This window comes from Canis lupus, chromosome 18 (genome assembly GCF_003254725.2).
Source record: "Canis lupus dingo isolate Sandy chromosome 18, ASM325472v2, whole genome shotgun sequence".
Classification (NCBI taxonomy): domain Eukaryota; kingdom Metazoa; phylum Chordata; class Mammalia; order Carnivora; family Canidae; genus Canis; species Canis lupus.
In genome coordinates this window covers 14,558,892-14,585,798 of record NC_064260.1, presented here as the reverse complement: position 1 = coordinate 14,585,798, position 26,907 = coordinate 14,558,892, and the positions used below count along the sequence as shown (strand labels likewise).

The 26,907-nt window shown below is 45.9% G+C and overlaps 1 protein-coding gene and 1 long non-coding RNA gene across 7 annotated transcripts in view; one reads left to right on the top strand and one right to left on the bottom strand.

The window, feature by feature from the left end:
* Window positions 1–6,802, bottom strand: part of ATXN7L1 (ataxin 7 like 1) — a 243,104-nt gene extending 236,302 nt beyond the window's left edge. For 5 of the 6 annotated variants that reach the window (XM_025449511.3, XM_025449512.3, XM_025449513.3 and 2 more), the window contains exons 1-2: window positions 6,588–6,802; window positions 5,986–6,054 (exon numbers count right to left, since the gene is read on the bottom strand). In XM_025449511.3, the coding sequence (XP_025305296.1) occupies window positions 5,986–6,054; window positions 6,588–6,768 (250 nt within the window). In that variant the 5' untranslated portion in view covers window positions 6,769–6,802. The remainder of the gene's footprint in view (window positions 1–5,985; window positions 6,055–6,587) is intronic. The other variant, XM_035701269.2, reaches the window with a different exon arrangement.
* Window positions 6,803–7,434: 632 nt separating this feature from the next.
* The window catches only part of LOC112661433 (uncharacterized), a 32,122-nt gene continuing 12,649 nt past the window's right edge, over window positions 7,435–26,907 (top strand). Inside the window, exon 1 of the long non-coding RNA XR_007403611.1 lies at window positions 7,435–7,554. This is a non-coding gene — a long non-coding RNA (uncharacterized LOC112661433). The remainder of the gene's footprint in view (window positions 7,555–26,907) is intronic.

The following is a 26,907-nucleotide window of genomic DNA, read 5'->3' as shown; positions in this document are numbered from 1 at the left end:
TTATTATTCATGAGAGACAGAGAGAGAGAGGCAGAGACACAGGCAGAGGGAGAAGCAGGCTCCATGCAGGGAGCCCGACATGGGACTTGATCCTGAGTCTCCAGGATCAGGCCCTGGGCTGAAGGCGGCGCTAAATCACTGAGCCACCTGGGCTGCCCACCTGTGAACATTATTAAAGAAAATAAGAAGTATTTAAATGGCTGTATGTGTATAAAAGTCTATTAGAGATCTTCTAGAGATTAAAAAAAATTCTTGGGGCCCCTGGGTGGCTCAGTCAGTTAAGCGTCTGCCTTCGGCTCAGGTCATGATCCTGGGGTCCTGGGATCGAGTCCTACACTGGGCTCCCTGCTCAGTGGGGAGTCTGCTTCTCCCTCTCCCTCTGCCCCTCCCCGCTGCTCATGCTCTCACTCTCTCAAATAAATAAATAAAATATTTTTTTAAAAAATCATTCTTTAGAATGACATATGATGAGAACCCAGCACAGTGAACTGTGCTTAGAAGCCAAATTCACATACAGCGTTTCGAATTGTGCCCGAACTTCCTGTTTTGGAAGGAACCAGAGCCACATTTTCTCCACATGAAGACCCGGGCACATGGAAATGCTTGTATGTATGAAGAAATACTCATTTTAGAAGCTTTATGTTTTCCAAACTAGATGGCTTTGAAAATGCTTCCTCTCTCAGCTTCAGGGTCTTGGTCCTTGCAGCACCACCCCCAGCCCCCCGCCATCAGTTGGAGGCAACGACAAAGCTTATTCACTCTCCAAGTCTTTCTCTTCCTTTCCAGCTTGCCTCCCTACCACCTGGAGGCCACTCCATCTCTCCTGTCCTTTCATCCCAAACTCTGGGCGAGACAAGAGAGATAATAATGAAACGCCAAAGCGAACAAATGCTGCTGCTTGTTAGCAAAAGGGGAGGTTGTAGGGAAAATGGACAAGGAAGTTGAAATTAATGGCAAAAATGAAGTTTATCTGTGTAATCTGTGGACCTGTAATCTGTGGTGTCTTCTCATCTCCTATTAGCATAGATACGGAGTTGTCTGTATAATGACAAAGGGAAGCCGCCTGCAGATTCCCATAAATCTCTACTACTTGTCGCTGGCCTCCCTGGCTTGGCTTCTAAGAACACTTCACTCTTCCAGGTCAGCTATCATCTTTGCCCCCAATATGCTCCCATCCAGGCACAATTGCAAGGCTCCTGAACCTAAGCTGAACATGTTCCCATGTTCCTGGCTTCTTCCTATATTCCAGCCCAACTCTGCCAGCATCTCAGGGGAGAGTTGCAAACTCTTATAGTCGTGGCAAGATCTTACTGGCCCCAGAACAATTTCCAACTTGGAAGCATTCCACAAGTTCACCTCCATCAAGTCAAAACATCTGGGAACATTAAAACACAGACAAAAGCCCAAAGTAACCAGTGTAGGCTTCCAAAAGACCCAAACAAGGATCTCCTGAGCACTTTCTTGTCTCAGTGACCAGATAAAACAAGTTACCGATCGATCATTTTTAAAATTATTGTTTACATCTCATCAGTCCCCAGAGAGAACTCTGTAAACCCTTCTTAGCCATAGGCCCCAAACTGCCTAAGTACTTTTTTCTGGCTCCTGATAAAAGTTATCAATGACTACATGTTAACTGAACTCTACTAAACACATGGACATCCTAGAAATCGGTTTTTAAAAAATCATTAGCTTTATAAAATTATAACATGGTTTACTCTAAAAATGAAATTACTGATACAGTATCTCTCATTCGTCATTGGGAAGTTGAAAAGCCTAGTTAACTTTAATAATAAAGTTTTCTAGAACTAGTTTCATTAAGAAATGATAATGATAATCATAGTAACAGTTAAAAAATGAATAAAGGCAAACATTAAGTGCTTACTGTACACTGGAAGCACTTTTGTACTATCTCATTCAATCCTTATAACCCTGTTACCATCTCTATTTTATATAGATCTCGGCACTTATGAGCCATATGCACCCTGCTCCCGATTTATGAATTGACATCCTTAAAAAAAGTTCAGGTGAAGCAATGAGAAAAGAAGACCATCCTTCTAAATCACAGAGCTTTTTCCCAATTAGCTGGAAAAAAGGCTTCAGATAAATCTACGAAGCTAGAGAGAGAAAATTATTTTAAAAGGTTAGCTAGATGAATGGCCTTCCTTAGAATTTTCTATCATAGATGAATTTCACATCTTAGATGAGACTAATAAGGTTTCCAGGACCTCCTTCTTAGGGAATCTCAGTGTCTCATTGGTCCAGGCTGACTGAGGTCCACTTACTCTCCACTTTGGGGGAACACATACGCCTGGGTTTTGAACTCAGTGCTCCCAGTCCTAAAGGCCCCACATTCTTCACAAATGATTTGCTTATGCGGGAGATGCAGTGAAGTTTGCCACCAAGAGGTTATAAATTGAGGAAATAGTCCGGTTTGTAGTAGTTTAAGATATTTTTAATGTGAGGGCCTCATTTTGTTGTTGTTTCTTTAAAAACAGCCTGTGTGTTTTTGTGTACGTGTTATGGTTTTGTGTACGGCTGGATCTCAAATAGGGGTACATTCAGTAGACAAAGTCAGGTTCGGTAGCTTCAAAGGGACCCTAGGGGATGTGTAAACCCACTCCCTTACTTTACACATGAGAGAAGAGGCCCAGAGAAGGGAACCGAAGTTCCCAAGGTCATACAGGGGAAGCTGCCCTGGAGCCCACTCTCCTGCTCCCTTCATGCTCTAGGCTGCCCTTGGCGTAACCCCACACCACCCCATCCAAGCATGGAGTTCAAGACGCCTTCTGAACCCAGGTGATGACCTGGAAAGGTTCACGGCTGTTTGTCAAATTCTTCTTGCCTGTGATTTTCGCTAACTTTGGAGGAAATAACACGAATGCGAAGAATTCACTGAAGAAATTCTGAAGCATTCGGTTAATGTTTCATATTGATATAGGTGGAAGACTGAAGCCACCAAAGGTGAAAAGAATGAGGAATGAAGAAGGGAGCACATTCCAAAGTCGGGCTATTCTAAACACCTGCAAGTCCTTTCTGTGTCTTTGGAGGCTGTGGCCAGAGAGAGGCAGAAGCCAAAATATCTCCTTTGGCATTTCCAGCCTAACCTTCCTCCCTGAGTTGCATCTATAAAACATCCTATCACAACAACGGTCACAGCAGCGTTATTCACTACAGCCAAAAGGTGGAAACAAGCCAAATGCCCATCAACAGATGGCTGGATAAATAAAACTCGGTCCATACACACCATGGAATATTATTTAGCCCTAAAAAGGAAAAAAAATTCTGACATCTGCTACAACGTGGATGAACGATAAAGCTGCTATGCTAAGTGACATAGGCCAGACACAAAGGGACAAATACTGCATTTGAGAGAGAGAGAGGGAGAGAAAGGGGAAGAGAGAGAGAGAGGATCTAAAATAGGCATCACAGAGACAGTAGACCAGAGGTTTTCAGGGCTGGGGGAGGAGCTAGGGGCGTTATTGTATAATGGCTACAGTGTTCCTACAGCTCAGGAAATCTATAGTGATGACAGCTGTACAGCATTGGAAATGTACCTAGCACCACTGAATTATGTATTCTTTAAAATGGTTAAAACGGTAAATATTTCTTTTACGACTTAAAACATATTAAAATGTGGATTGCGTTCCTTCATTTCTCACTTGGAATTCCTAACTCATTCGCTGCCATTAAAGCCCAAACTTCTTTTCAAGACCTGCTAACTGCCAACAGCAACATGGCCCATCTCTGCATCCCACACATGTGGAGAAACACAATCACACCTGGGTCACTTTGTGTCCTGGAGACCCATCCACAAACACATATCCATCTTGAGGCCACTCACAAGGGGACTCCGACAAGAAGACCCACAGCTAGACTAATGCAACCAGTGTTTCTGGACACCCTGACAACCAAACATACCGACACAGAGTCCCAGCAGGACCCTAGATTCCTCACCATGGAAGGGGAGGTGGGTGGGGGGAGAATAGATATTTACTACTGTATCCTTCCTCTACCTATGAAGAAAACTGCATGCACCTACCAGGAAGACCTTTGGGGATTGCTAACCCAAGCTTGCTCCATCAGGCCCATGAACAAAGAGATTTCAGCCCATACATGGCTATTTGGTGAACTCGGCAATTGCATGTTACACCGAACAGTGGGTGTCCTTAATGCAAACGCATATAATTAGGAGCTAAATCTTTGTACCTTTACAGGACAAAGGCTATAATAAGCAGGATGTACCACTTGTGACTTCTGAGGAAAGGAGAGCTTTTTCATTTTTCCTTAAAAGAATCTATTTCTCATGAGGCAAAGAGAATCTGAGAACAGGAGTCTTTTGAGATGGAAGCAGGGAGGAGGGTGCCGAACATGAGTTTTGTGCAGTATAGTCAGAACTTGTCGCCCAGGCCTGAGAGGTGCCAACCGGTACCATACCATGACCTCTACTCAACTTATTTAAAGGTTTTCACAACCTCATCCTCTGTTGTGGAAACCTTTCCATTGCCTGTAGTCTGACAACAACAGAGTTCCACAAGCTCTTAAAGATCTGAAGAGTTTGTAAAGAAAAACAATTTCCAGTGATGCCTTCCGTTGCCGACACACGTGGACATTTAGCGCCAATAAGCTGCCACTTGTAAGAAGTCCACTCGACATCGTTCCCTTGTGCATCCTAAAGGCACATGGCAGGATCACACTAAGATATTTAGAGGCAAACATCTCTAGAATAAGGTTTCATTCCCAAAGTGATTAATTAGCAGGAACACTATGCTAGAGATCTGTCCTTGAATATGCATGCATTTTAACCTCCATGCTATTTTTTCTAAAGCACAAATTTTCCTCTCGCTGCATGATGGTCAGGAAATCCCTGGGCACAGAAAACCGACTGTCTTAGGTGGTGATCCACAAAATGAGTTCCGTCTTTCCAAGTCGGTTTTAACTGCCTTACAGGGTGATATCCTGGTTTACGAGAGAGACCATCCTTTGGAGTCCAAATGGCCTTCCCCTCATTCGTTTAGGATGAGCCATACTCCCACGGCCTAGTTATGGCTGAACTCCGCTAACACTTCCCACCAACCTCTTCTGCCCCCCTCACGCCTTCCTCCCACCTCAATTTCAGCCAACCATGTTTACAAGACACTAGTTAGTAAATCCCAATTCACATGAACCCATCCGTTTGTTCAGCAGAAAGTGGCCTCTGGAGTTCCTCCATGTGAAGCCCATAGACCAGAGTTACATATGGCAGGCCTGCAAACGCGAACAGGATATGATTTATTTATGACGACCATGTGTGTTTGATGCCCAGTTCCAGCAGGCTGTGGCTTCCCTCCCCTGCCTCCGTCTGGGATGACCTATCTGCTCACTGTGTCCCATTTCAGGTACTATATTATTTCCATGCTGGGGACACAGGGATGTGCAACCGGCTGGGGGCCCCGCACACAGATGCCCCTGGCCCTGCCCGCCATTCAACAATCTGTGGCCAAACAGAAAGTGGGCCGAATGTGACTTGCTGCAAAGATCTGCCATGTACAATGGTTTTGGGGGGAGAGTGGAGAAGTAGCTGCCAGAATGACTGACCATGTGGGGCTCATTAAACTGTTGTATATTTACCCACAAGGAAGGCTGGGATGCAGGTGAAGGGAGCTCTGCTCCTCATTTCAAAGATTTCAAGCCACCACCACCCCCCCCCCCAGCACCACCATTTGGCAGTGATGCTCCAAAGGTAAATGGCAGATAGGCATCAGGAGGTCCAAAGGTGGACTCCACTTAAGTGCTGTAAACTTCTGCCTTCCACAGTCTCCCCCCTACCCCCCCAGTTGTATTTATACTTTGAAAGAAGTTAACATGAGGCAGTAGTCACCTGGGCGTGCTCGGTTTTTGACAAGGCTTAGTCACTCTGTACCCAGCAGAACAATTCACATTATAGTCGAAATCCTGTGAAGACTCTGCCACACATGCTAACACTAAAATACCAGTAGCTCCACTTACCTTCTTTATTAAGCCTCATAACCTCCCTGCTTTTTCCACCCTCTTTTCCAGCCTCTTCTAAATCTACATCTGCAGATGAAAAAGAAAAGGAGAAAAGAAAATGAGGAGAAAAAAAAAAAAAAAAGATCAAAAAGGGGGGGAAAAGCCAAAGTCAAGGAGGGTGGGGGGGAGGGAGAGTGTTTATTTGCAAACAGATCGATAGAAATACTGTACATGAAAATCTCTCAAAAATTGACAATGCAACATTTTCTCCCAAGTCCGGATTGCCATCTACCTGGCCCAGATAGGTACCAAAAAACTATGCAAGCAGCAACAGAGTAGCCTTTTAAACAGATCCACCGTGGGGCTGTGAAAGCCCACCCCGCTGGCTGCCACGGGGAGCCCGGCACAGACAGACAGACAGACAGCCAGCCCCGGCAGCAGGGCCTCTCTCTGTGCATTGATGATCTGTCTCTGTGTGTATTTATTTAGGGAGAGAGGGAGAAGCATGGACGACACCGGGGGCCACTCTCTCTCTCACACACACACTTTTTCCCAGTGGCTCTAGGTGAATGGAAAGGTTACAGGATAATAAAAGGAGGAGGAGGCGGTGGGGTTCTTACTGTCGGAGCAGTGTAATTTGGCGGCGTCGATCCAGGAGGACCAGGGCTTGCCCAGAAACGCCTCCGGACTGGGCACTTTGCGATCCAGTGTCGCCATTGCTCTTCCTTCTTGTTGCTTTTTCCCTGTTCCTTCGGCAGCAGCAGCCGAGAGACACGGGATTCGAGAACGCTCCGACGTCATCTTCGGAACGTTCCGACATTGAGTGCTCTGAAAGGGGGAGGGCGGGAGGGAGGAGGAGGGGAGGGCGGCAGGGGGGCGGGGGGAGGAGCCCGAGCCCGAGCCCGAGCCGGAGCCGGAGCCCGAGCCCGAGCCCGAGCCCGAGCCCGAGCCCGAGCCCGAGCCGGAGCCCGAGCAGGCGCTGGGGGCGCGGCCGCGGGGGGCAGCAGAGAGGCGCCTGCAGCTCGCCGCCCGCCCGCCCGCCGGGGAGGGGAGGGGAGGGGAGGGGAGGGAGGGACCGCGCGCCCGGGGAGGGGAGGGGAGGGGCCGTCTCCGGAGGAGGGGAGGGGCTGCCGGGGGAGGGGAGGGGCCGCCAGGGAGGGGCGGGGCCGCTGGGGGAGGGGCGGGGCCGCCGGGGAGGGGCGGGGCGGGGCCGCCGGGGGAGGGGCGGGGCGGGGCCGCCGGGGGAGGGGCGGGGCGGGGCCGCCGGGGGAGGGGAGGGGCGGGGCGGGGCCGCCGGGGAGGGGAGGGGCGGGGCGGCGCGCCAGGCCCCGGCGGCGGCGGTGCGCGCGGGCGCGGGGATGCTGCGCCCGGTCACCGCCGGCACCGCCTTCTCGCGCGCCCGGAGGCCCGAGCCGGGGTCGGAGGGGCCGCGGCGCGCAGACCGAGCGGGGCGGGGGCGGGGGCGGGGGCGGGGGCGGGGGCCGGCCGGGGAGAGGCACGACCCCGCCGAGCGGCCTCCAGACGACGGAAAGTTTCCGCACGCCGCCCTTGCGGCGCCCTGCCCTCGCCGGCTCGCTGTGGTCCACGGTGAGGCGCCCCCGCGGAGACCCCCGCCGCCGCGGTCCGCTGGGTGTACGGGTGGGCGGGGAGCCGGACGGGCTCTCCCCCTCCGAGCATCCGCCTCCCCCGCTCCTGCAGCCCGGGGCGTGTGGGGGGTGGAGGGGAGCCGGACAGGTTAGCCCCAAGAGCATCCCAAGCCGGGAGGCGACCCTGGTGGTGACCAGCTCCCGGCTCTCCTCCCACTCCCTTCACCCTTTCTTTCCTGTCACGGTGGACCTGGGGACCGTGGGGGGGGGGGGGTCCGCGGATGCCTTTGGGAGCTGAGACCAATGGGTGGATGGAAGTGGTGCTTAAAAGAAAAAGAAGCAGGCGAGTCAGGGGCCATCTCAGGCGGCGGGACCTTGCAAAGCCCAAAACTCAGGGTCGCGGTGTCCCCGGACGCGCGGCGCGCGGTGCGTGTCTCGGGTTCTGCGGGAACCACGGCGCAGCCCCTGCTCCAGGGCCACGGTGGCGGGAGGGCACCCTCAGCGCTCGGAGCGGGCTGCTTGCTGGGCCCAGCCCTGGAGCAGTTTCCAGCGCTCCCTGCCGTGATTCCAGGGTGGCTCCATCAGCGACCTGCGCCTGCAACCTCCGGCCGGGAATCTGACTCCCGGGAGCACTCCAGGCTTAACTGCGCTAGCCAGCTAGAAAGGAAGCGTTAGATGTCCTCTGCATTTTGGGTGTTTGGTGCATTAATTGAGATTTCTCCTCCTCTCCCTAGGGGTAGGCAAGAAAGGCCTTAAAAGTTCTGGTATCTCGTTCTCTTTCTCTCTCTCTCTGAATCCTTTCGTTTACTAGGAATTACCTAAAATATATGGGCACTCCCTCACAATCAATGTCTTTTTTATTTTCCCCAGTACCCTTTTCGTTCTTACCACTTTTGTTTCTGCCCAGTGGCCGAAGCACACTGATTTGAAGTTGCTCTGGACTGTCCTGGCTATGCCATCTATCTAATGCCTCTACACTTGGCATCCTGTGCCTCAAAGCCAGGGTTAGGATGAGCAATGAAGGAGGAGCTATGGACTGGTCTTCAGTTGTGATGTTTGTGTGGATAGGCTTGTGTTTTGTCAGACCCAGACAAGTTTGATTTGCCTCTGCTGTCTTTGGAAGGGTTTCTCCATAGGGACCACTACTAAGTGGCTAACATGCCGGCAAGTGGAGAATTCTCATTTTAAGAGTTGGTGCTATTAACAGATATTTATTACTTTTTGATTTCTTATGATATGCTAGACAATGTGCTTGACATTTCCTTCCAAATATCCATCCATCCATCCATCCATACATCCATCCATCTTTTCAACCAATATTGCCTGTCACCGACTAGTGCCGTCAACAGAGGAAGACAAACGAGACTTAGCCCAGTATGGAGAAGCAGTCTGGTGGTCTCTATGGAAGAAGGAAGGTGTGAAACTTATCAACTCCTTGGAAAAACAAGTACACAGTGACTGGCCAGGGCAGTGAATAGTATGGTCTCTCAGAGTTGTGCCTACCTATACAGGGAACTAAAATCTAGTTTGGAATGACCCGAAAATGTGTCACAGAGAAGATAGGATTTGCTCTGCACCTTAGAGATTGGGGAAGATGTATCATGGTAAGGTGAAGACTGATCTTGTGAGCTGCCCTATGGAGAGGCACAGGTAGCAGGGAACTGGGGAGGCCTCTGGCCAACAGAGAGGAACTGAGGTCCTTGGTCCAACAGCCCATGAGGTGCGGTCAATAGCCACGTGACTGAGAACATTCTTTTCTCTAGTCAAGCCTTGAGATGAGACCACAGCCCTGGCCCACGTATGTGAGAGACCTTGGAGCAGAGACACCCCGTTAAGTCATGCCTGGATTCCCTTCCCCCTTCCCCCTGTAAACTATGAGAGTAAACTATTGGTGTTTGCTGTTTTAGATTGATAAATTCTGGGATAACTTGTTACATGAGAATACATAACTGATACAGAATGGTTTGTGTATAAAGTGATGAGATAACAAAACAACATTGTCTGAGCAATGCTCCTTGTTCCTCTTTTGAACTTCCTGTGAGCTGTGAATCATCCTTGCCAGCTCAGTGGGACTGGTTTACTCCAGAATCTCCTACATGCCAAGTTTTGTAATTTACCTTTATCCCTGGGCATTCAAATTTTTGCTATTTAAACTCAATCACTACTTTATGGAAAGAATTCATCAAGGACAAGGTCATGATGTAACTGTTGGGAACAAGTCTTTACTGATAGCAACGCTATCACATTGGTGTCCTTACAACCCTGCCCTCCTTGAGGTGTGTAGAGAGTAAAGTGATCAAGGGACTCAAGCCCAAAGGTTAGGACCTGCCAGAAAATTCTCCTCTCTCAGGAACCATTTTCGATAATCTAAGAAACCAAAGGAAGCTTATCATCCAGAGGAGTCAGGGCATCTCAGTCTCAGAGAAACAAGGCAACAGTCCAGTATTTTAATATTAGTTTACTCTCCCAGCCAAATCTCTCAAGTAGAGATTATTTCTACACAGCATCCTGAAGCTGGTGGGACAGCCTAAATATTATTCCCTTCTAGCTGGGAGCATTTGAGTTTGTAACATAGTAAAGTATGGGCTGGAACCAAAAAGTGGGTTAGCATCTCTACAAAACAGACAGATGTTGGAGCCATTCATTGCCTGTTTAACTGATAACCAGAACGCGTATACATTACTGCAGTTAGACTTCTGGAGTATAATTGCGGTTTCCACCCTCGGCTTTGCAGTGATTCCACCGACTCTAGAGATAATAACACCAACTTTGTGAAACTCTAACCCACCTGTGACTTAGTAACTGGAGAACATGGCTGTCAATTAAATTATACCACTGGGAGCCAGAGAAGGCAGGAAGTATTGCTCATCACGCTACTAGACTTTTACACTTGACTTTTGATGAAAACTGAGGTCAACGTGGTGCATATATAGTATTATATACATGTCTAGACTTACATATCAACTATACATATGGCAGATTTATTGCAGACTTGAATTCCTTTTGGTAGTAAAGAGTTACAAAGATTGCTAGTGGCAACAAGAATCTTATACATTCTTAATAGGTATAAACAGACCTGCCAAACAGTCATTTAAAGCATATTAATATAACGTCTATGTGATAAAACTGCCTAGCAAAGGTATAACACCTTCTTCCCTTCATGATTAACTTTTGGGAAGATAAAAAGGGTGTAAATATTTTTATTGTTTTCTTATCTTTCTTAGAAAAATAACAGTGGTTGTTTTAATTAAAAAGGAGACTCTTTCGTAGACCAAATAAAGAAATCAGGTCCACAGAGATGGAAAATACCTCCTTAATCTGAATCACACCTGGTTCTGGAGAGATGTGCATCTAATACGCAGCCTGCATTCACTTAGTCTGATTCATGTGCTGTTTTACCTCATTATTGAAAAGAGAAGAGGTAATATTAGCTCTCTCATTTGAGGATATTAAGCTCCCGCTGGGGTCGAGGCACTGTGTGTGCACCCTACTTCCTACCTAGACGGTTGTTGGGAGCTCCCCGGAGGCGAGGAGGAGAGAATGACATTCCATTAGAATGAGGCATCCCTGGAATTGTTTGATGTTCTTTGTCTTAATTGAATCCATCTATCCCATCTGCCACTCTTCTCCTGAAATTTATTTCCCTAACCCCCTCTCTCTGAGAATTGTAATTTTGGGGGAAATTTGCTACATACGTTGTTACCTTTTCTAAGAGCTCACCGCATCTGGAGGGCAGGTGTGCTGTCTCCCTCGCCTTGCTAGACAGGGTTGCCTGCCTCTTCCCTGCCCCTCACATGCTGCTGGATCAAAGGGGACTGGGATAAAAGACCCCCAGTAGCAAGTGGAGTAGGAATTCCAGGCTCTGGGTTGTTGGTCTCAATATAAGGCCCTCGCCACGTGTCTGGTCTAAATAAACAGGGACTCTGTTAATAAATAGAACCACAAAAACATGCAATTTGCCTTCTGGCTTTGGCAGAAAGGCCCCAAATCGGGAAAGTGCGATGTTGAGGTACAGCTGCCTTGATGCCCCTGGCAGACTCACCTGTGACTTCGTTGCTCTCTCGGGGCTCCCCAGAACCACCGTGATGCTGTGGGCTGAGGAGGTCCCCACTTCCCTGAATGTGGCAAGGCCAGGTCCTTTTCTATCCATTGCCCTTTCTCAGGGGTCAGACAGGAGTGTCTCTTTAGCATTATTGTAGAAATCACTTGGTCCTTCACCTAAATATAAATACATACCAATTTGAGACTCTATGTGGACTTATTAATTGGAGCAAAGCCCCACCCCCACCCCTCCAAATTCACCAGTTCATAGAGCTGGGGAGGCAGTGCAGAGTGGAGGCTAGAGCCCGGGCTTGAGATTGGCAGGTGTCAAGGAGAGCTGCTCTTCAGTCGTTTGCTTGAGAACCTTTCTTAATCCATCTTGACCTCAGTTTCCTCATCCATTAAATGGGAACCAAGGCTCTGCTCTTCAGATCATCATGAGGATGAAGTAAGACTCTTGACATTGAGCCCCCAGCACAGGGCCTGGCACATGGTGGACAGCCGTAAATGTTTGCTATGATTATTACTATAGTTGCAGTGCATTGTGTGGACAACAGTGGCCAGTCAGCAAGAGGCTGACCCTCTGATGCTGGGAGGGCTCGTGCTTCTGATTATCCTTCCACTTAGAATGGAAACCAAAGCTCCTGTTCCTTTGTATGGGGCTGTTGTCCCGCATCAGTTGGTGGAGACTTCTAGCAGAAGTCTTCAGCCTTGACACTTCATTTGACATGGACTTTAGGCCAGGGTGCATATCTTTTTGTGCCGGCAAAGGCCCTACGAGACTTTTCTGTTATGCAAAATCCAAAGTGTGTGTACACGTGGCCAACAAGCACATGAGAAAATGCTCTGCATCACTTGCCATCAGGGAAATACAAATCAAAACCACAATGAGATACCACCTCACACCAGTGAGAATGGCTAAAATTAACAAGACAGGAAACAACAAATGTTGGCAAGGATGTGGAGAAAGGGGAACCCTCTTGCACTGTTGGCGGGAATGCAAACTAGTACAGCTGCTCTGGAAAACTGTGTGGAGGTTCCTCAAGAAGTTAAAAATAGAGCTACCCTATGACCCAGCAATTGCACTACTAGATACAGATGTAGTGAAATGACAGGACACCTGCACCCCAGTGTTCACAGCAGCAATGTCCACAACAGCCAAACTGTGGAAGGAGCCTCGGTGTCCTTCGACAGATGGATGGATGAAGAAGATGTGGTTTATGTATACAGTGGGATATTAGCCATCAGAAAGGATGAATACCCACCATTTGCTTCAATGTGGGTGGAACTGGAGGGTATTATGCTGAGTGAAATAAGTCAATCAGAGAAAGGCAATTATCATATGGGCTCACTCATGTAGAATATGAGAAATAGTGAAAGGGACTATAAGGGAAGGAAGCAAACTGAGTGGGGAAAAATTAGAGAGTGAGACAAACCATGAGAGACTCGGGGATCCCTGGGTGGCTCAGCGGTTTGGCGCCTGCCTTTGACCCAGAGCGTGATCCTGGAGTCCCAGGATCGAGTCCTGCATCGGGCTCCCGGCATGGAGCCTGCTTCTCCCTCTGCCTGTGTCTCTGCCTCTCTCTCTCCCTATGTCTATCATAAATAAATAAATAAATAAATCTTTTAAAAAAATGAGAGACTCCTAACTCTGGGAAACAAAGGTATGTAGAAAGTTTGGGGGATGGGGTGACTGGGTGATAGGCACTGAGGAGGGCACTTATGGGATGAGCACTGGGTGTTATATGTTGGCAAATTGAATTTAAATAAAATATTTTAAAAAATAAGTAAAAGTTTTCAATAAACATCTATTGAAATGAGAAAAAAATATATATCCAAAGTGTACTTGGAGGCAAAACTGCTTTTGCACAGCAATGTAAATAGTTGTCTTAATAGTAAGCAGATCTCCTGGGTGGCGCAGCGGTTTGGCGCCTGCCTTTGGCCCAGGGCGCGATCCTGGAGACCCGGGATCGAGTCCCACATCGGGCTCCCGGTGCATGGAGCCTGCTTCTCCCTCTGCCTGTGTCTCTGCCTCTCTCTCTCTCTGTAACTGTCATAAATAAATAAAAATTAAAAAAAAAATAGTAAGCAGAGTGGGGTCTCTGCAAGTTACTTCATCCCTCCAAAATAAGTGTATTGTCTTTTATTAAAACAAGCTTAATACTGTATCCTACAAGTTACATGTGAATGCGTTCCCATGAGATAGTAAAGCAGTAGTAATATGGGGAAAAATCCCTGTATTTCCTTTATATGTGGACATTCCCCTGCCCCCAGATCAGTCCCATACCCCCAAATCTGAAGGCGCCTTTTCAAACAATTTTCTACATGTATACCTACTGTATATATTTATCATTACAGGGATAGGTGACATTGCTGCATGTGTGTTCTTATTTTCTCTTAAACATGAACAGCATCATTTTGTAGAGAGACATATTTCATCCGTGGTTGACAAAGAAGCTTAGCGTGAGCATAGACAAGATTGACAGGTGCAGCAGATAGTTTTGTGGATATTTTTCTGCAATTTTCCTTTTTCACACAGGCGATTGCATGCCTTTGTATACGGAAACACCTCGTTCCTTTAAACTGCTGCATACTATTCCATAAAACATTCTGGAGTCTGTCTGTTGTCCTAGTGATAGACATTGAGGTTTCTGCTTTTACAAAAACCAGAGTGGTCAACATCTTTATTTTTAGATCTGCTTCCTGGGCACACGAGGGAGTATTTCTACCTAAAAGTAGAAGTGCTGGGTATGTGCATTTTAAATTTTCATAGTTCTGCCAAATTGTCTTCTGAAGGAGCTGACTGATTCATGCTCCCATGAACTATGTAGGAATGGGCCCATTGCCTCACGCCCTGATTCCTACCCAACATTTTCAAACATTTGAATTTTGCATAATATTAGGGAAAAAACACATCTTGTTTAATTTGTGCTTCTCTCATTTCGGGTATATTTTTGAGCATTTGTTCTTCTATGTCTATTGTATTTTCACTCTGTACATTGCTGTCAGTACCTTTTGATGATTTGTTATTGACATTTTCAGATCTTTTTATTGATTCCTAGGAATTCTTTGTACATTCTAGATTGAGAGCTTTTGTCTGTTTGGAAATAATGTAATTTTCTAGCCTGATGCTTGTCTTCTTTTAACCTCATGTGTGGCATCTTGTCTATACACTTTTTCTTTTGGTTGTAGTCTGATGTATTAGATTTTTCCTTGAGGCCTTTTGCATTTTGTACCTTGCCTAAGAAGACTTTCTCTTCCCCCAAGGGCACAAAATATTTTCTTGTATTTTTTTCTTTATGCTTTATAGGTTTTTGTTTTTACATTTAGCTCTGAGATATTTTTGGTTAATGATGTGAGGTTTAAAATTTAATTTTGGATCTTCCAAACAGTTACCAGTTTTTCCTGGGGGGCATGTATTGAATAGTTTAGCCTTTCTGTAGAAATAAGTCATATACTCACTTCCCAAATACATGGGTCTGTTGCTGAGCTCTCTTTTCTGTTCCATGGCTTGGTTTGTCTTTTCCAGCCCAATTTCAGAGTTTGAATCGCTCTTGTTTTATGATATATTTTGCTATGTGTTGGGGGGAAAATGTTTCTTTTCCACAGTGGATTGAGAATACTCTGTCTTGGTCTGTTTGGGTTGCTGTAACAAATTAACTATAGACTCGGGGGCTTGTAAACAACAGAAATGTGTTTCTCACAGTTCTGGAGGCTAGACGCCAAAATGCAGTGTTCAGTGAGGGTTTCTTGGTTTGTAGATGGCCCCTTTTTACCAGGTCCCCACGTGGTGGAAAAGGCGAGCTAGCTCCCTAATGTCTCTTTGATAAGGGTTACACTGTCAAGATCCAATCTTCCTCCCCCAGGCCCCTAAGGCCTTACAACCTGAGATCATTATCTTCGGGAGTAGGATTTCAACATATGGATTTGTGGGTGGATAATCATTCAGACCACAGCATTCTTATCTCTTGAAAAGTATTTTTTATTCCTGAGAAGTGTGTTATAGGTTCAACATTTGTTCAGCACTTGTCATGAGGACATCTCATGATGTGACTGGAAACCTGACCTAACGCCTACTTCATAGGTACCATGAAGATTGGGCCCAATGGCTACAGCCAGCTTGGACTCTTGGTGAAAGCCTCCCCCAGGGTGATTTTCCAGATCAAATATCTCAGACTTAGGAAGATGAGTTGTTGAGAGATTGTTCTTCCAAGTCTCTGAAAGACCAACCCCTGTGGTTAGTGGTTGAGACTGTGGGGATATTCCCATCTGTCGGTCATCCCAGGGTGAGAAGAAGGAGTCATGGGCACAGGAGACCAGAAGAGAGGTGGGAAGTGGACCTGGGATGAGGGCTGAGCTTCCCTGGTGTGGGGAGCAGGCGGGTGAGAGCCTCTTATGGGCCAGGAGCTGGGCCAGGTAGTGTCCAGTAGGGCAACCCTTCTGGGATGACCTAGCTGTGAGTCTGGAATCCTTCAAAACCCAGTGACCAGTCATAAGGTTTTCTATGTTGTCTTTTCTTTTGCTTCCCTCAAGGTTTTAAATGGCCTGGTCTTAGGTAGCGGTGTTGTAGGAAGTTGAGTTAGGGGCTTACACCTACATGAGAGCCGTAGGTGTAAGGTTGCAAGTTGCTAGTTTTACTTCCTGCCAGTGCTGTGTGGTAGCAGCACCACTATTCAAGAGAAGATGGCAGTCCTCAGACCCCAGGAGGTGGCCAGGCACAGAGAGAGTGGGGAGCAGCCCCCAGCAGTCCCTAACACCTTTCTTCCAGCACCAGCCCGACACTCTCAAAAGGAGGAAATCCGGAAAATGAGAGGCCAGAATTTGGGTTATATTTGTATGACAGGAAATAGGAGCCTGATATCTTTAGGTTCATTAAGATAATTGCTGCAGAACTTAGAGTAAGGCACAGGTCTCTATTGTTTGGAGGCCAGCTTATTCACAGATTTACTACTTCCCAAGAATGATACTAAGGCTATACATTTAAACTCCAATGTGGGCCAGTGTTTCTCCACCAGGGATGATTTTTCTGCCTCCCCTCCTCACTCCAGGGATATTTGGCAACAGCTGGAGACATTTCTGGTTGTCCTGACTGGGGGTGGTGTGTACATCTAGGAGGTAGAGGCCAGGGATGCTGGTGGATATCCCACCGCCATCAGAAGCACAGGAAGATTTATCCACCCCAAAATGATAGTGATAGGATCCCGAAACCCTGACGTAGGACAACTAATTTCCAGTTTTCTTGCTTTCTTTTTCATTTCCAGAGAGTGACCACCTAACCCTCAGCAACTTCTTTGCCATGACGGGCTTCTTTCCTCGCACAGAAAGCCAGTAAGAGTGATCATCCATCACTATGAGTTAAACCCAAAGTCTTTTCCCTTTCAATGTATGAAAGCCAAATTATGTAATTGAATGAATTTGTAGAAGCAAAGAAAATGGATATAGTTCTTATGCAATAATCAAGTAATATGGTTGCCTCTTTCTCTTGCTTACTCTATTAGGATGCCCATGCTAGATAGCTGTTATTGTTCCCAGCTTCTAGATAATAAAAGTGAGGCACAGAGTGGAAACAAAGCATGGCGCCCTTCCTCTGGTTTTGTATATTCCACAGTTAGCAAACACCTGGCCATGGTCATTGCATAGGTTGTGTACTGCACAATTGTGCCACTTTTAAGGGAGCACCATTCATTCACAGGACAGACATCGTAGATTTATTGTGATAATTTTCTAGGCAGATGGCACAAAAGTGGCTTATTCTAACAAAATCAGGACCATGAAGCTATTTTCTAACAGAAGTAAAGTTTCTTCAAGGAAGTATGCCTCTCCTGATGCTCATGAAAGTGCTAGATGGACTAGCAGGAAGGAAGGGGGTTATTGATGACCCTTTGTATATGTGAGCAGTTAAGATGGGAGCTGTGTTGGGAAATAGTCTGCCTTGTGTGATGGAATAAATAGAACAATCTTGGTATCTAAATTTGGTTGTTCATACTTCTGTTATGGTTTAAGTCATCCTAAGCTTGGCTTGGAGGAGGAGACATTGACATGTATATCAGTTTATAAATTTGGCAGCAGGAGGTGCAAAGAGAGTCGTTTCAATTATGGATTGACCCATGATTGATTTAGCAACGCGTGTGGCCTAGTGTGTAATCAATGCTAAGGAATGGCAGGTGCCGGACTCTTAGGGGGGTGAGGGCAAACGTTGGAGCATTGATCAGCTGATGAGCTCCAAGTGGGCCCCATGCGGGGAGCATCAAATCCAGGGAGAATATTGTGAGAGTGACAGGATCCCGTGTGCGAACAGAGCCCACCTGAGCTCTCGTCCTGTGTAGCTGTGTAACCATCTCTAACATACAGACACTAAAACAAACAAACAAACAAAAAATACAGACATTACTTTCGAACAGAATTGCTTTGTTCTAACTTTGTTCTGAATCTTTAGTGTGTGCCACTTCATGCCCCTGACTGCTTCAGTTGAGAAGGCTTTCATTTTTCCACCTACGCAAATACCTTGGCATTCACAGACTCTGGCTAAACAACAACAAGAAAAGTCTCTTCTAATGCCCAATAGATACTCAAGTTTGCAAGGGAGGTGGGCTACATAAAGGATTTGCAAACCTCATTTTCTAATTGGCACAAGAGTGGTTGATGGACTGGCTTCATCTGGCCCCGTGCCAGGGACATGGACTCAGTAGTTGCTTTTGCCAGAAGCAGACAGTCAGGGAGACAAGTGTGCAGCCAGGGATCAGAGAGCCCCTGAGAAGGTGCTGTTGCGACGTGTGGGAGACAAATGCAGGCCAGGGCTGCTGCCTGCTGCCGGGGCAGAAAAGTGGGGGCTGCGGGAGAAAGGCGGTGAGGGAGGGGGAGGCCGAGACTGGCCCGTGGCCCCACCTTGCATGGGGGACAGTGGCCTTCTTAAGTGAGAGCCTTGGGCCACGTAGACAATAATTCCCTCCAACAAAGCCCTTAGTGGAAAATAGGCGAGTCACGAGGGGATTTGGAATCAGGAAAGGTTTGAAAGTGTTACACAATGTCTCCAAGATGAAAATCTACAGCGAGAGAGAACAGGAGCATAATACTGTGTGTTCTTAGGCAAGTGGCATATTTCTTTGAGAAATACTTTTTTTTTTTTTTTTGAGAAATACTTTTTACTAAGAACGAAGCTGTAAAATTAGGGCTCTGTTGATAGGAACTCATCAGGTGACAAACTTGAACTTCCCAAGATCCTTTAGCCATCTGGCCGGTGTGTCTAGAAATTGCACCCGACTGTACGGATCAAAGGGAGGTGTGTGTTTGTGGTTTACTCTGATACTCCAACCCTGGGCTGTTTGCAAAGGCAATTAAACAGATTTTTCATCCTAGGTAGGATGACCACATGGCTGAGTTTGCCTGGGGAGTCCCGGATTATACAAAATTATTAATAGCTTGTCCTTTCGGTCTCAAAAGTGTCCTGGTTTTGGTGATAAATTATATGGCTACCTTAATTCCAAGTGATTTAGTGTGGACTTCTTTTGCTTACTCTGTGAATCCTCAGTGGCCAAAACGGATGCTTCTACCTCAAGGATATTTGCCCACATGCGCGTTCTGTCTTTTTGAAATGGTTGTATCTTTTCCCCTTGCATATAAAGCAATTTTTACTAAACATTCGGAAGAAAAATAAGCAGCCTAAATGAGTTACCACAGACATAGAACTACCTGTTAATATTTTGTTATCTGTCTACATAACTATATCTAGACCTATCTATTTATCTGTCATATATTTATATATATTTTAGGTCCCACTCCCCAAACTAAATGACTTTACTCAGAGTAGCATTCCATAATATACCTATGTAGATATGGATACTACATGAAATTATATATTTAGAACTATATAATACTGTAGTCAACATAAATAGTTGAAATCATTCTTTTTAAATAATCACTTTTTTAAAAAGATATGTATATTTACATCCTTTTTAAGTAATTACTTTTTTAAAAGGATGTGTGTATTTATATTAGAGAGAGGTCAAGTGGGAGGGGCTGAGGGAGAGGAAGAGAGAATCTCAAGCAGATTCCACGCTGAGAGTGGAGCCCAATGTGGGGCTCGATTTCACAACCATGAGATCACTACCTGAGCTGAAACCAAGAGTTGGATGCTTCACTGAATGAACCACCCAGGCACCCCTTTCAAATAATCACTTTTAAAGACTGCATTGTATCCTAGTAGATGGCTATTCTTAAACTATAATGTATTTAAATCCTCAATTCAGGGCATTTAGGTTGTTTCACATATATATATATTTAATGTTAATAATATATATTATTAGTATTAATAATATATATGATTGTTATAATAAATGTCTTCTATAGCTAAATCTTTTCTCACATTCATGGTTATTTGGGATGCTTTCTTATAAATGAAATGGATATGCATTTAAAAATTTTAATTTCTTGGGATCCCTGGGTAGCTCAGTGGTTTAGCCCCTGCCTTTGGCCCAGGGCGTGATCCCGGAGTCCCGGGATCAAGTCCCACATCAGGCTCCCTGCATGGAGCCTGCTTCTCCCTCTGCCTGTGTCTCTGCTCTCTGCTCTCTCTCTCTCTCAGTGTCTTTCATGAATAAATAATAAATAAAATCTTTAAAAAAAATTTTTAATTTCTTAAATTTGGCCAGCATGTGTGAAAATTCTCAATCCCTGCCTCACCTGTGCCTTTGATCTTTTTCATCTTTCAGCCTGACAGGAAAGAATTTCATCTATTTATTTCCATGGCATCTCTGATCATTGATGATTCTTACTTCTTTTATTAGTAAGTTACTCATTTTTCTATTAAAGTGTTCACCTTCCTCTTATTTAATTATGAAGGCTCTTTATATGTTAAATAAAGTAAACCTTTGTGTTAGAAATTGCAAGATCTTTTCCTGATGTACTATTTGTCTTTTGATTTTATTTCTGGTGGATTTGTGTGTGCGTATGCATGTGTGTGTAGATTCAGAAATCTTTTCTTTTTATAGTTAGACCTATCAGTCTTTTCCTTTGTGAAGGAAAGACTGTCCTTTTTTTAAGGGACCAAGTTTTCTTTCTTTTCTTTTTTTTAGAAGAGTTTATTTATTTATTCATTCATGAGAGACACACAGAGAGAGGCAGAGACACAGGCAGAGGGGCGCCTGATGCCGGACTTGATCTCAGGACTCCGGGATCACACCCTGAGCTGAAGGCAGATGCTCAACCACGAGCCACCCAGGCGTCCCTAAAGGACCAAGTTTTCAACAGAATTAACCCATGAAATTTTTATAATCTGTTCTGGTGCTCTCTCAAACCCCTTGAGCTCCTTGTTTCAAACTCACCAGTGCGGGCATTGTATTAGATGAGATACAATTTTGTTTCCATTTCTCCAGTTCAGGCTATTTCCCAGAAGGGGTTCAACCCTTTCACAAACTCACAGATAAGTTACTGCAAGTAAGAACTGGTGATATGCATTCTTTTCCTCAACCACAGGACATGTGTGCCTCCCTTCATGAAAAGCCATAATGGGAATTAGAAAGGACTAGTTTGTTTAGATTCTTTGCACAGTGAATCATCACTGCCCCATTGATAGGCTTTATAATTGCCCTGATGTGTTCTCAGGAAAACTGTGCCATCAACCCCAGGTCCTAATTACTACACAGAGCAAGAAATGCCATGGCGTGTCATAGCTCCCCTGAAGCAAGCAGCTTTCCATGGAATGGATGTCCCTGTGCTTCGTGGCAGCACTACCACTCTGATGAGGAGGGCACTAGAGGCAAATGCACATCTTGTTCTAGGTGGGACAGTTGTGGGTGAGCTTGTATCTGGGCTTCTCTGCTGGCATGCTGGGCTGAACCACATGTGTGCCTCAATCCCTTCTTCATCTTTCAAGTTAGACCTGTGCATCCTGCTTGCTCCTTGGCCCTCTCCCGGGCCTGTTTGGCCCTCTCGGTGTTTATTCTAGGGAGCAGGGAGAGAAGAATCTCCTCTTCCACTTACAGACCTCATGGAAATCCACTTGGTCATCCTCAAGCCCACTCCCCTTTCACCCCAAGTCCTTCCTGCAGGGTGATGGAGGGGGGTGCTCAAGGGGTTCGAGGGGTTGAGTGTAAGACCAATGATCACCACCATCCTGATGATAAGATACGGTGACCCACCTCCATCCTCAACTGTCAGAGCTTTTCCTCTGCTGCTTAGCAGTGGGGACGCCTGGGGCCCAGAGGCAGTCTCAGGATACTGAACCCCACCAACTGACAGCTTCTCAAGATAACCCTCAAGAATACCTCAAGAGTCATGGTGGGAGCCTGGGGATGCAGACCAAGGTCCTACATCAGCAGGCCTTTGCTCTCTAGCTTTGCCAAGGAATTATTAATGCATAATATGTGCAATAAGTGTAGAGTAACTTGCTCTATCAGCAGGGAAATCAGGTTTATGGTGCCACTCTGGGAGCCAGACTAGGGATCTGAAAATAGTTTTTACTATGGAATGACCCTAGAATGGATTTGAGCAGCCTTCCCCAGAGGCTATACTTTTATGTAAGGTACATCAGGGGTCCCCTCCATTTGGGAAAGGCACACTAATTTTCCTGATGCCTCATTAGTGCCCTTTGGTCTCTCCCTATTCTCTTATCTAGTATCACAAAAGCCGAAGAACTAATTTGGCTGTAACACAACCCTCCTCAGAGTGCTGGAGAGGGAGAGAAACCAAATGTGAGCACAGCCCAAACCCTCTTTAGTGGGCAAGGCTCATTTGTAAATAATTTTAGTCTTGTTACCCATTCACTAATCATATATCCTTCCCGGTGGGTATTGGCAGCATGTCAGATGGAGCTCACTTATGAAAAGATGCCACAGTTTCCAAACCCATTCTGGCTTCTCGAGAATCTGTGCATTGGGGAAACCAGCTATACTAAAGGAACTATAGGCCCGTTTTTCTTTTTTCTTCTCCCTTTGAGGGCTGGGGTGGAGAGTGGTAGAGCAGAACAATATCTATGCACTTATTAATTCAGGAAACATTTCCTGAGCTTTCCTCTGTGGCAGGCGCTACCAGAGGAGCAGGAGAGAGAAATCCCAGACACGTGATGAGTCCCCATTTTGCAAAGGCATTTCTCAGAGTTGCTAATGACATCTGCAGGGGGCTGAATGGTGGCCCCCAAAGATACTGGGTGCTAATCCCTGAAACCTACGAATGTAGAATGTACTGCCTACCGTAGTGAGTGGTCAAGTCTTACAGATGTGATTGAGTTAAGCATCTTGAGTTAGAGAGATTATCCTGGATTATCCAGTGGGCCCGAAATGCCATCACCTGTCTTCTTTTAAGAGGGCGATTTTACAAGGACACCAAAAGGGGAGAAAGGGATGTAAAGATGGAGCAGATAGAGATTGGGCCTTGAAGATCGGGGTGATGCAGCCCCAAGCCAGGGAACACCAACAGCCACCCGAAGCTAGAAGAGGCAAGCAACAGATTGTCTCCGAGAGCCCCCAGAGGAAGCACTGCCTTTTTAACATCTTAATTTTGGACTTCTGGCCTCTGGAATTATGAGAGAATACATTGTGGTATTTTAAAGCCCCCCCCCCAACTTGTTGGGGTAATTGGTAATTTGTTACAGCAGCCCCAGGAAACTAATAAAACATCCTCACAGATAAAATGAGGACAAGGGTCTAGAGAACAGTTTTCAGGCAAGTGGAGTCACAGGTGTCTATCTGACCCAAGTCTGTTTATTCATCCTCTTGGCAAATATTTATTAAGTAAGTACCGTGTCCCAGGTACAGGAGATAGAGCCAAATAAGGCTGACAATGTCCCCACTGACTTGAGGGTAGAGGGAGAGAGCAGGTTATAAAGAGGTAAATAAGAAATATGATCCAGGTCACTTTCGCTATTGCTAAGTGCTTTAAAGAAAACAAAACAAGGTAATGCGGAGTTGGTGGGGGGAGGTATTTTAGATTGGGCAGTAGGAGGACCTTTCTGATGAGATAACCTTAGAGCCGAGCCCTGAATATCCAGAAGGAGTTACCATCCGGACAAAGCTTTCCAAGTGGAAAGAGTTGCAAGTGCAATGGCCCTGAGGTCAGAATGAGTTCAATGTGCTTGGGCTTAATTGTGCACAGAAAGACCAGGCTCTTCCAAGTCAACGTGGAGAGCCACCTCTCACAGAGGGCTGCCAGGTTCTGTTGGGGGCTCTGTCCTTGTAATTTTCTTTGTTTATAACTAAATTAGAAGTAAACATGTAAGTCATCTAAATCAAGCGTAGGTCACATAAAGCTAGTAGGACTTATATTTCGTTAGATGTCAGGGTTTCGGCTTTAACATACCTTGACAGATGTGAACAAAACTCTAAAGATAAAATTTGACAGGTACAAAAATATAAAATTATTTGCCTAAATCAGTACTGGTGTGAAGGCCCTAAATCTCAATATCCACAAACAACTTGATAGGCCAGCTAGAAAAGGGGGAGAGACTTCTACGACTTTCTACAGCATGGAGTACAGCTCGAGAGGGGAGGCAGCCATCGGTCTGTTTCTGGAGTGTTGACTGGGTGCCACATTTTACGGGGCCACAGAATCAGTTCGTTCATTCATTCATTTACTCATTCAGTGGATGAATGTTTGGTGAACACCTGTGTTCCTGGCTAGGCTGTGTGGAAACAACATCGAATGGGGTGAAAGCATTTGCTGACCTCAGAGTGCTCGCATTCTAGGGAGAAGAGAGACACAGTAGATCTAATTATGTAACTGTTATCTTTTTTTTCTCCGTATTCAATTTTTTTCAGATTATAAACTGTGGTAATAAAATAGCAAAATCAAACATCACTGAAAGGGGAAGGAAAGGAAAGGAAAGGGAAGGAAAAATTAACTCATCCTCCTGTTAACTCATCCTCTTTTACCAGAGACAGCCACTGTCAATAGATTCGTGCATTTCTCCAAATTTTAAAAATACAGCTGTCAGAGCGGCTGCACCAGTTTGCATTCCCACCAACGGTGTAAGAGGGGTCCCCTTTCTCTGCATCCTCACCAACACCTGTTGTTTCCTGACTTGTTAATTTTAGCCTCCGAAACTAATAATACACTATACGTTAATTAAATTGAATTTAAATTTAAAAATACAGTTGTCACACACATATTTTAAAAATATGAAAATGGAATCATACTCTTTTTAATTTTTTTTTCACCTTGATAGACCTCCTGATATCCCTCCACATGAATACAAAGGGATCTACCCAGTGCTTTTAAATGGCCAAGTAATACTCTATTTCATGAATGTACCACAGTTTAGTGTCTTTTTGATATGTGACCCATTTCCACTTTTCACTGTTATGAACAATGTTACCACAGAACTTGTTCTGCATAACCTTTTGCATCAACTGGCAAGAGTATTTCTTTCTAAAGGATACATTTGCGGAGGTGAAAATGCCTGGTCAAAGGTCTGAAACATTTAAATGACAGTTGTTGCCATATTTCCTACCATTCAAATGGACCGTGAATGGGAGTGCAAATCAGAGTGCATGTTTTCTTGCAGCCCCAACACAGGATTTTATCAATAATCATAATCTTTGCCTGTCTGACAGGCTGAAGACAATGCTATCTTGTTTGCACCAACCATGTCTGGCCTACAACTGAGATAACGGTATGCAGGGATGTGCAGGTCACAACCGCTGGGGCCTGAAATTGACCAGGTGGGGTGTGGTGAAAGGTGACAAAGTGCAAGTGCAAAGGCCCTGTGGGGAGGGTGTGCCTGGCCCGTCAATAGGACTGGAGGGGTTCCCAGGGGAGCAAAGAGCAGGGAGCAAGGGAAAGAGTGAAGAGGAAGCAAGAGCCAAACCTTGCAGGGCCTTGAGGTTCAGCTTATGGGTTTTGGTCCTTATGCCAAGAGAAACAGAAGCCAATGGAAAGTCTTGAACAATCTGACATGACTGGACTGGCATTTTGCATAGATCCCTCTGGCTGCTGTGTGGAGAACAGATTAGGAAGTGAACAGAGAGTGCAAGTGAAGAGAACATGAGGTAGCTCTTTGGCTTCCAGGTAGGAGATGGTGGAGGGCTGCCCTGGGATGGAACTGGGGTTGGGGTGGAGGCCCGAGTGGGTCTACCCTGGAAAGAGTGGGCAGACTTACTAGTGACTTAGACCGGATAGGATTTGATAGGAAGTGATGGGAATTGAGGCTCGCGTTGCCTCAGGTAGGGAGTGTGGCATCCTGGAAGACTCCCCGGCCAGTTGGACAGGCTGCTTGAGAGTTATCGTTAGGATAATGTCGAAGGAACAGGCAAGGATTAGCCTGAAAGGTGAAAATCCAGAGGAGAAAGCTGCTTTGAGGAGCAGTCTGTCTGCTGAGTTGCTCTTCCGGCCGCGGCTCCCCCTGAGGCGGGCTGACCCTGTGATTCCGCCATGTTGGCCACGGCCAGTTGGCCTGGGAGAGTGCCAGAGCCACGGCCGTGATGTGGTCTGGCGTGAAGCCCGTGTGACGGGGCGGTGTCAAATGGAGCTGACGACCTCCTCTGGGGAGTCTGAAGGACCCAAGCGAGTGAGAACATCTGGAATTAGGGATTGGGAAGGCCACACAAGGAGAGGGCAGAAAGTGGAAGTCGTGAGGCAGGAAGAAGGAGCTGGAGCAGAAGTGGCGCGAGGACCTCAGAGCACTGGAAGGGACTGATGGGCCTGGCCTGCGTGTGGCCAGCGGGCAGATCCAGGCTTGCTTTCCTAGCTGTGAGGCTAATTAGCAAGGTGACCCCGAACAAGTCAGTGACCTTCTCGAAGGCTCTGTTGTGTCTCCTCAACTATGAAATAGATGCCATAATATCTTTACCTTCACCTTGTAAGGATTAAAGAGACACACAAGAGAGTGAAAGAAGGTATCTGCAACATGGAACACCACACCAGAGAACCAGGATCTAGAATTGGGAAAAAATCTACAAATCAGTAAGAAAAAAGACTGCCAGCCCCATGGACAAACAAGCAAAAGGCTTGAACAAGAGGATTGAGCATGACTCAAAAACATGGAAATACAATCAACCTCATTAATGAGGGAAATACGTTGAGGTTCCTTATGCAACAACAACAGATGAATCCCATAAATGCAATGTTGAGCAAAAGTCGTAAGATTGAGATGAACGTATGAAGTAGGAGTCAATGTATTTAAAGCTTTAAAAACCTAGGCGTTAAAACTATAATTAAATACTACACATGCATATCAGATTGGCAAGATTTGAAAAATCTGTTAATACCAAGTGTTGATGAAGAGCATGTGGAGAACCAGAAACCTCATTGCCGCTGGTGGGAATGTAGATTAGTATAACCATTTTGGAAAACACTTCAGCATTCTCTAGTAACCTGAAGACAT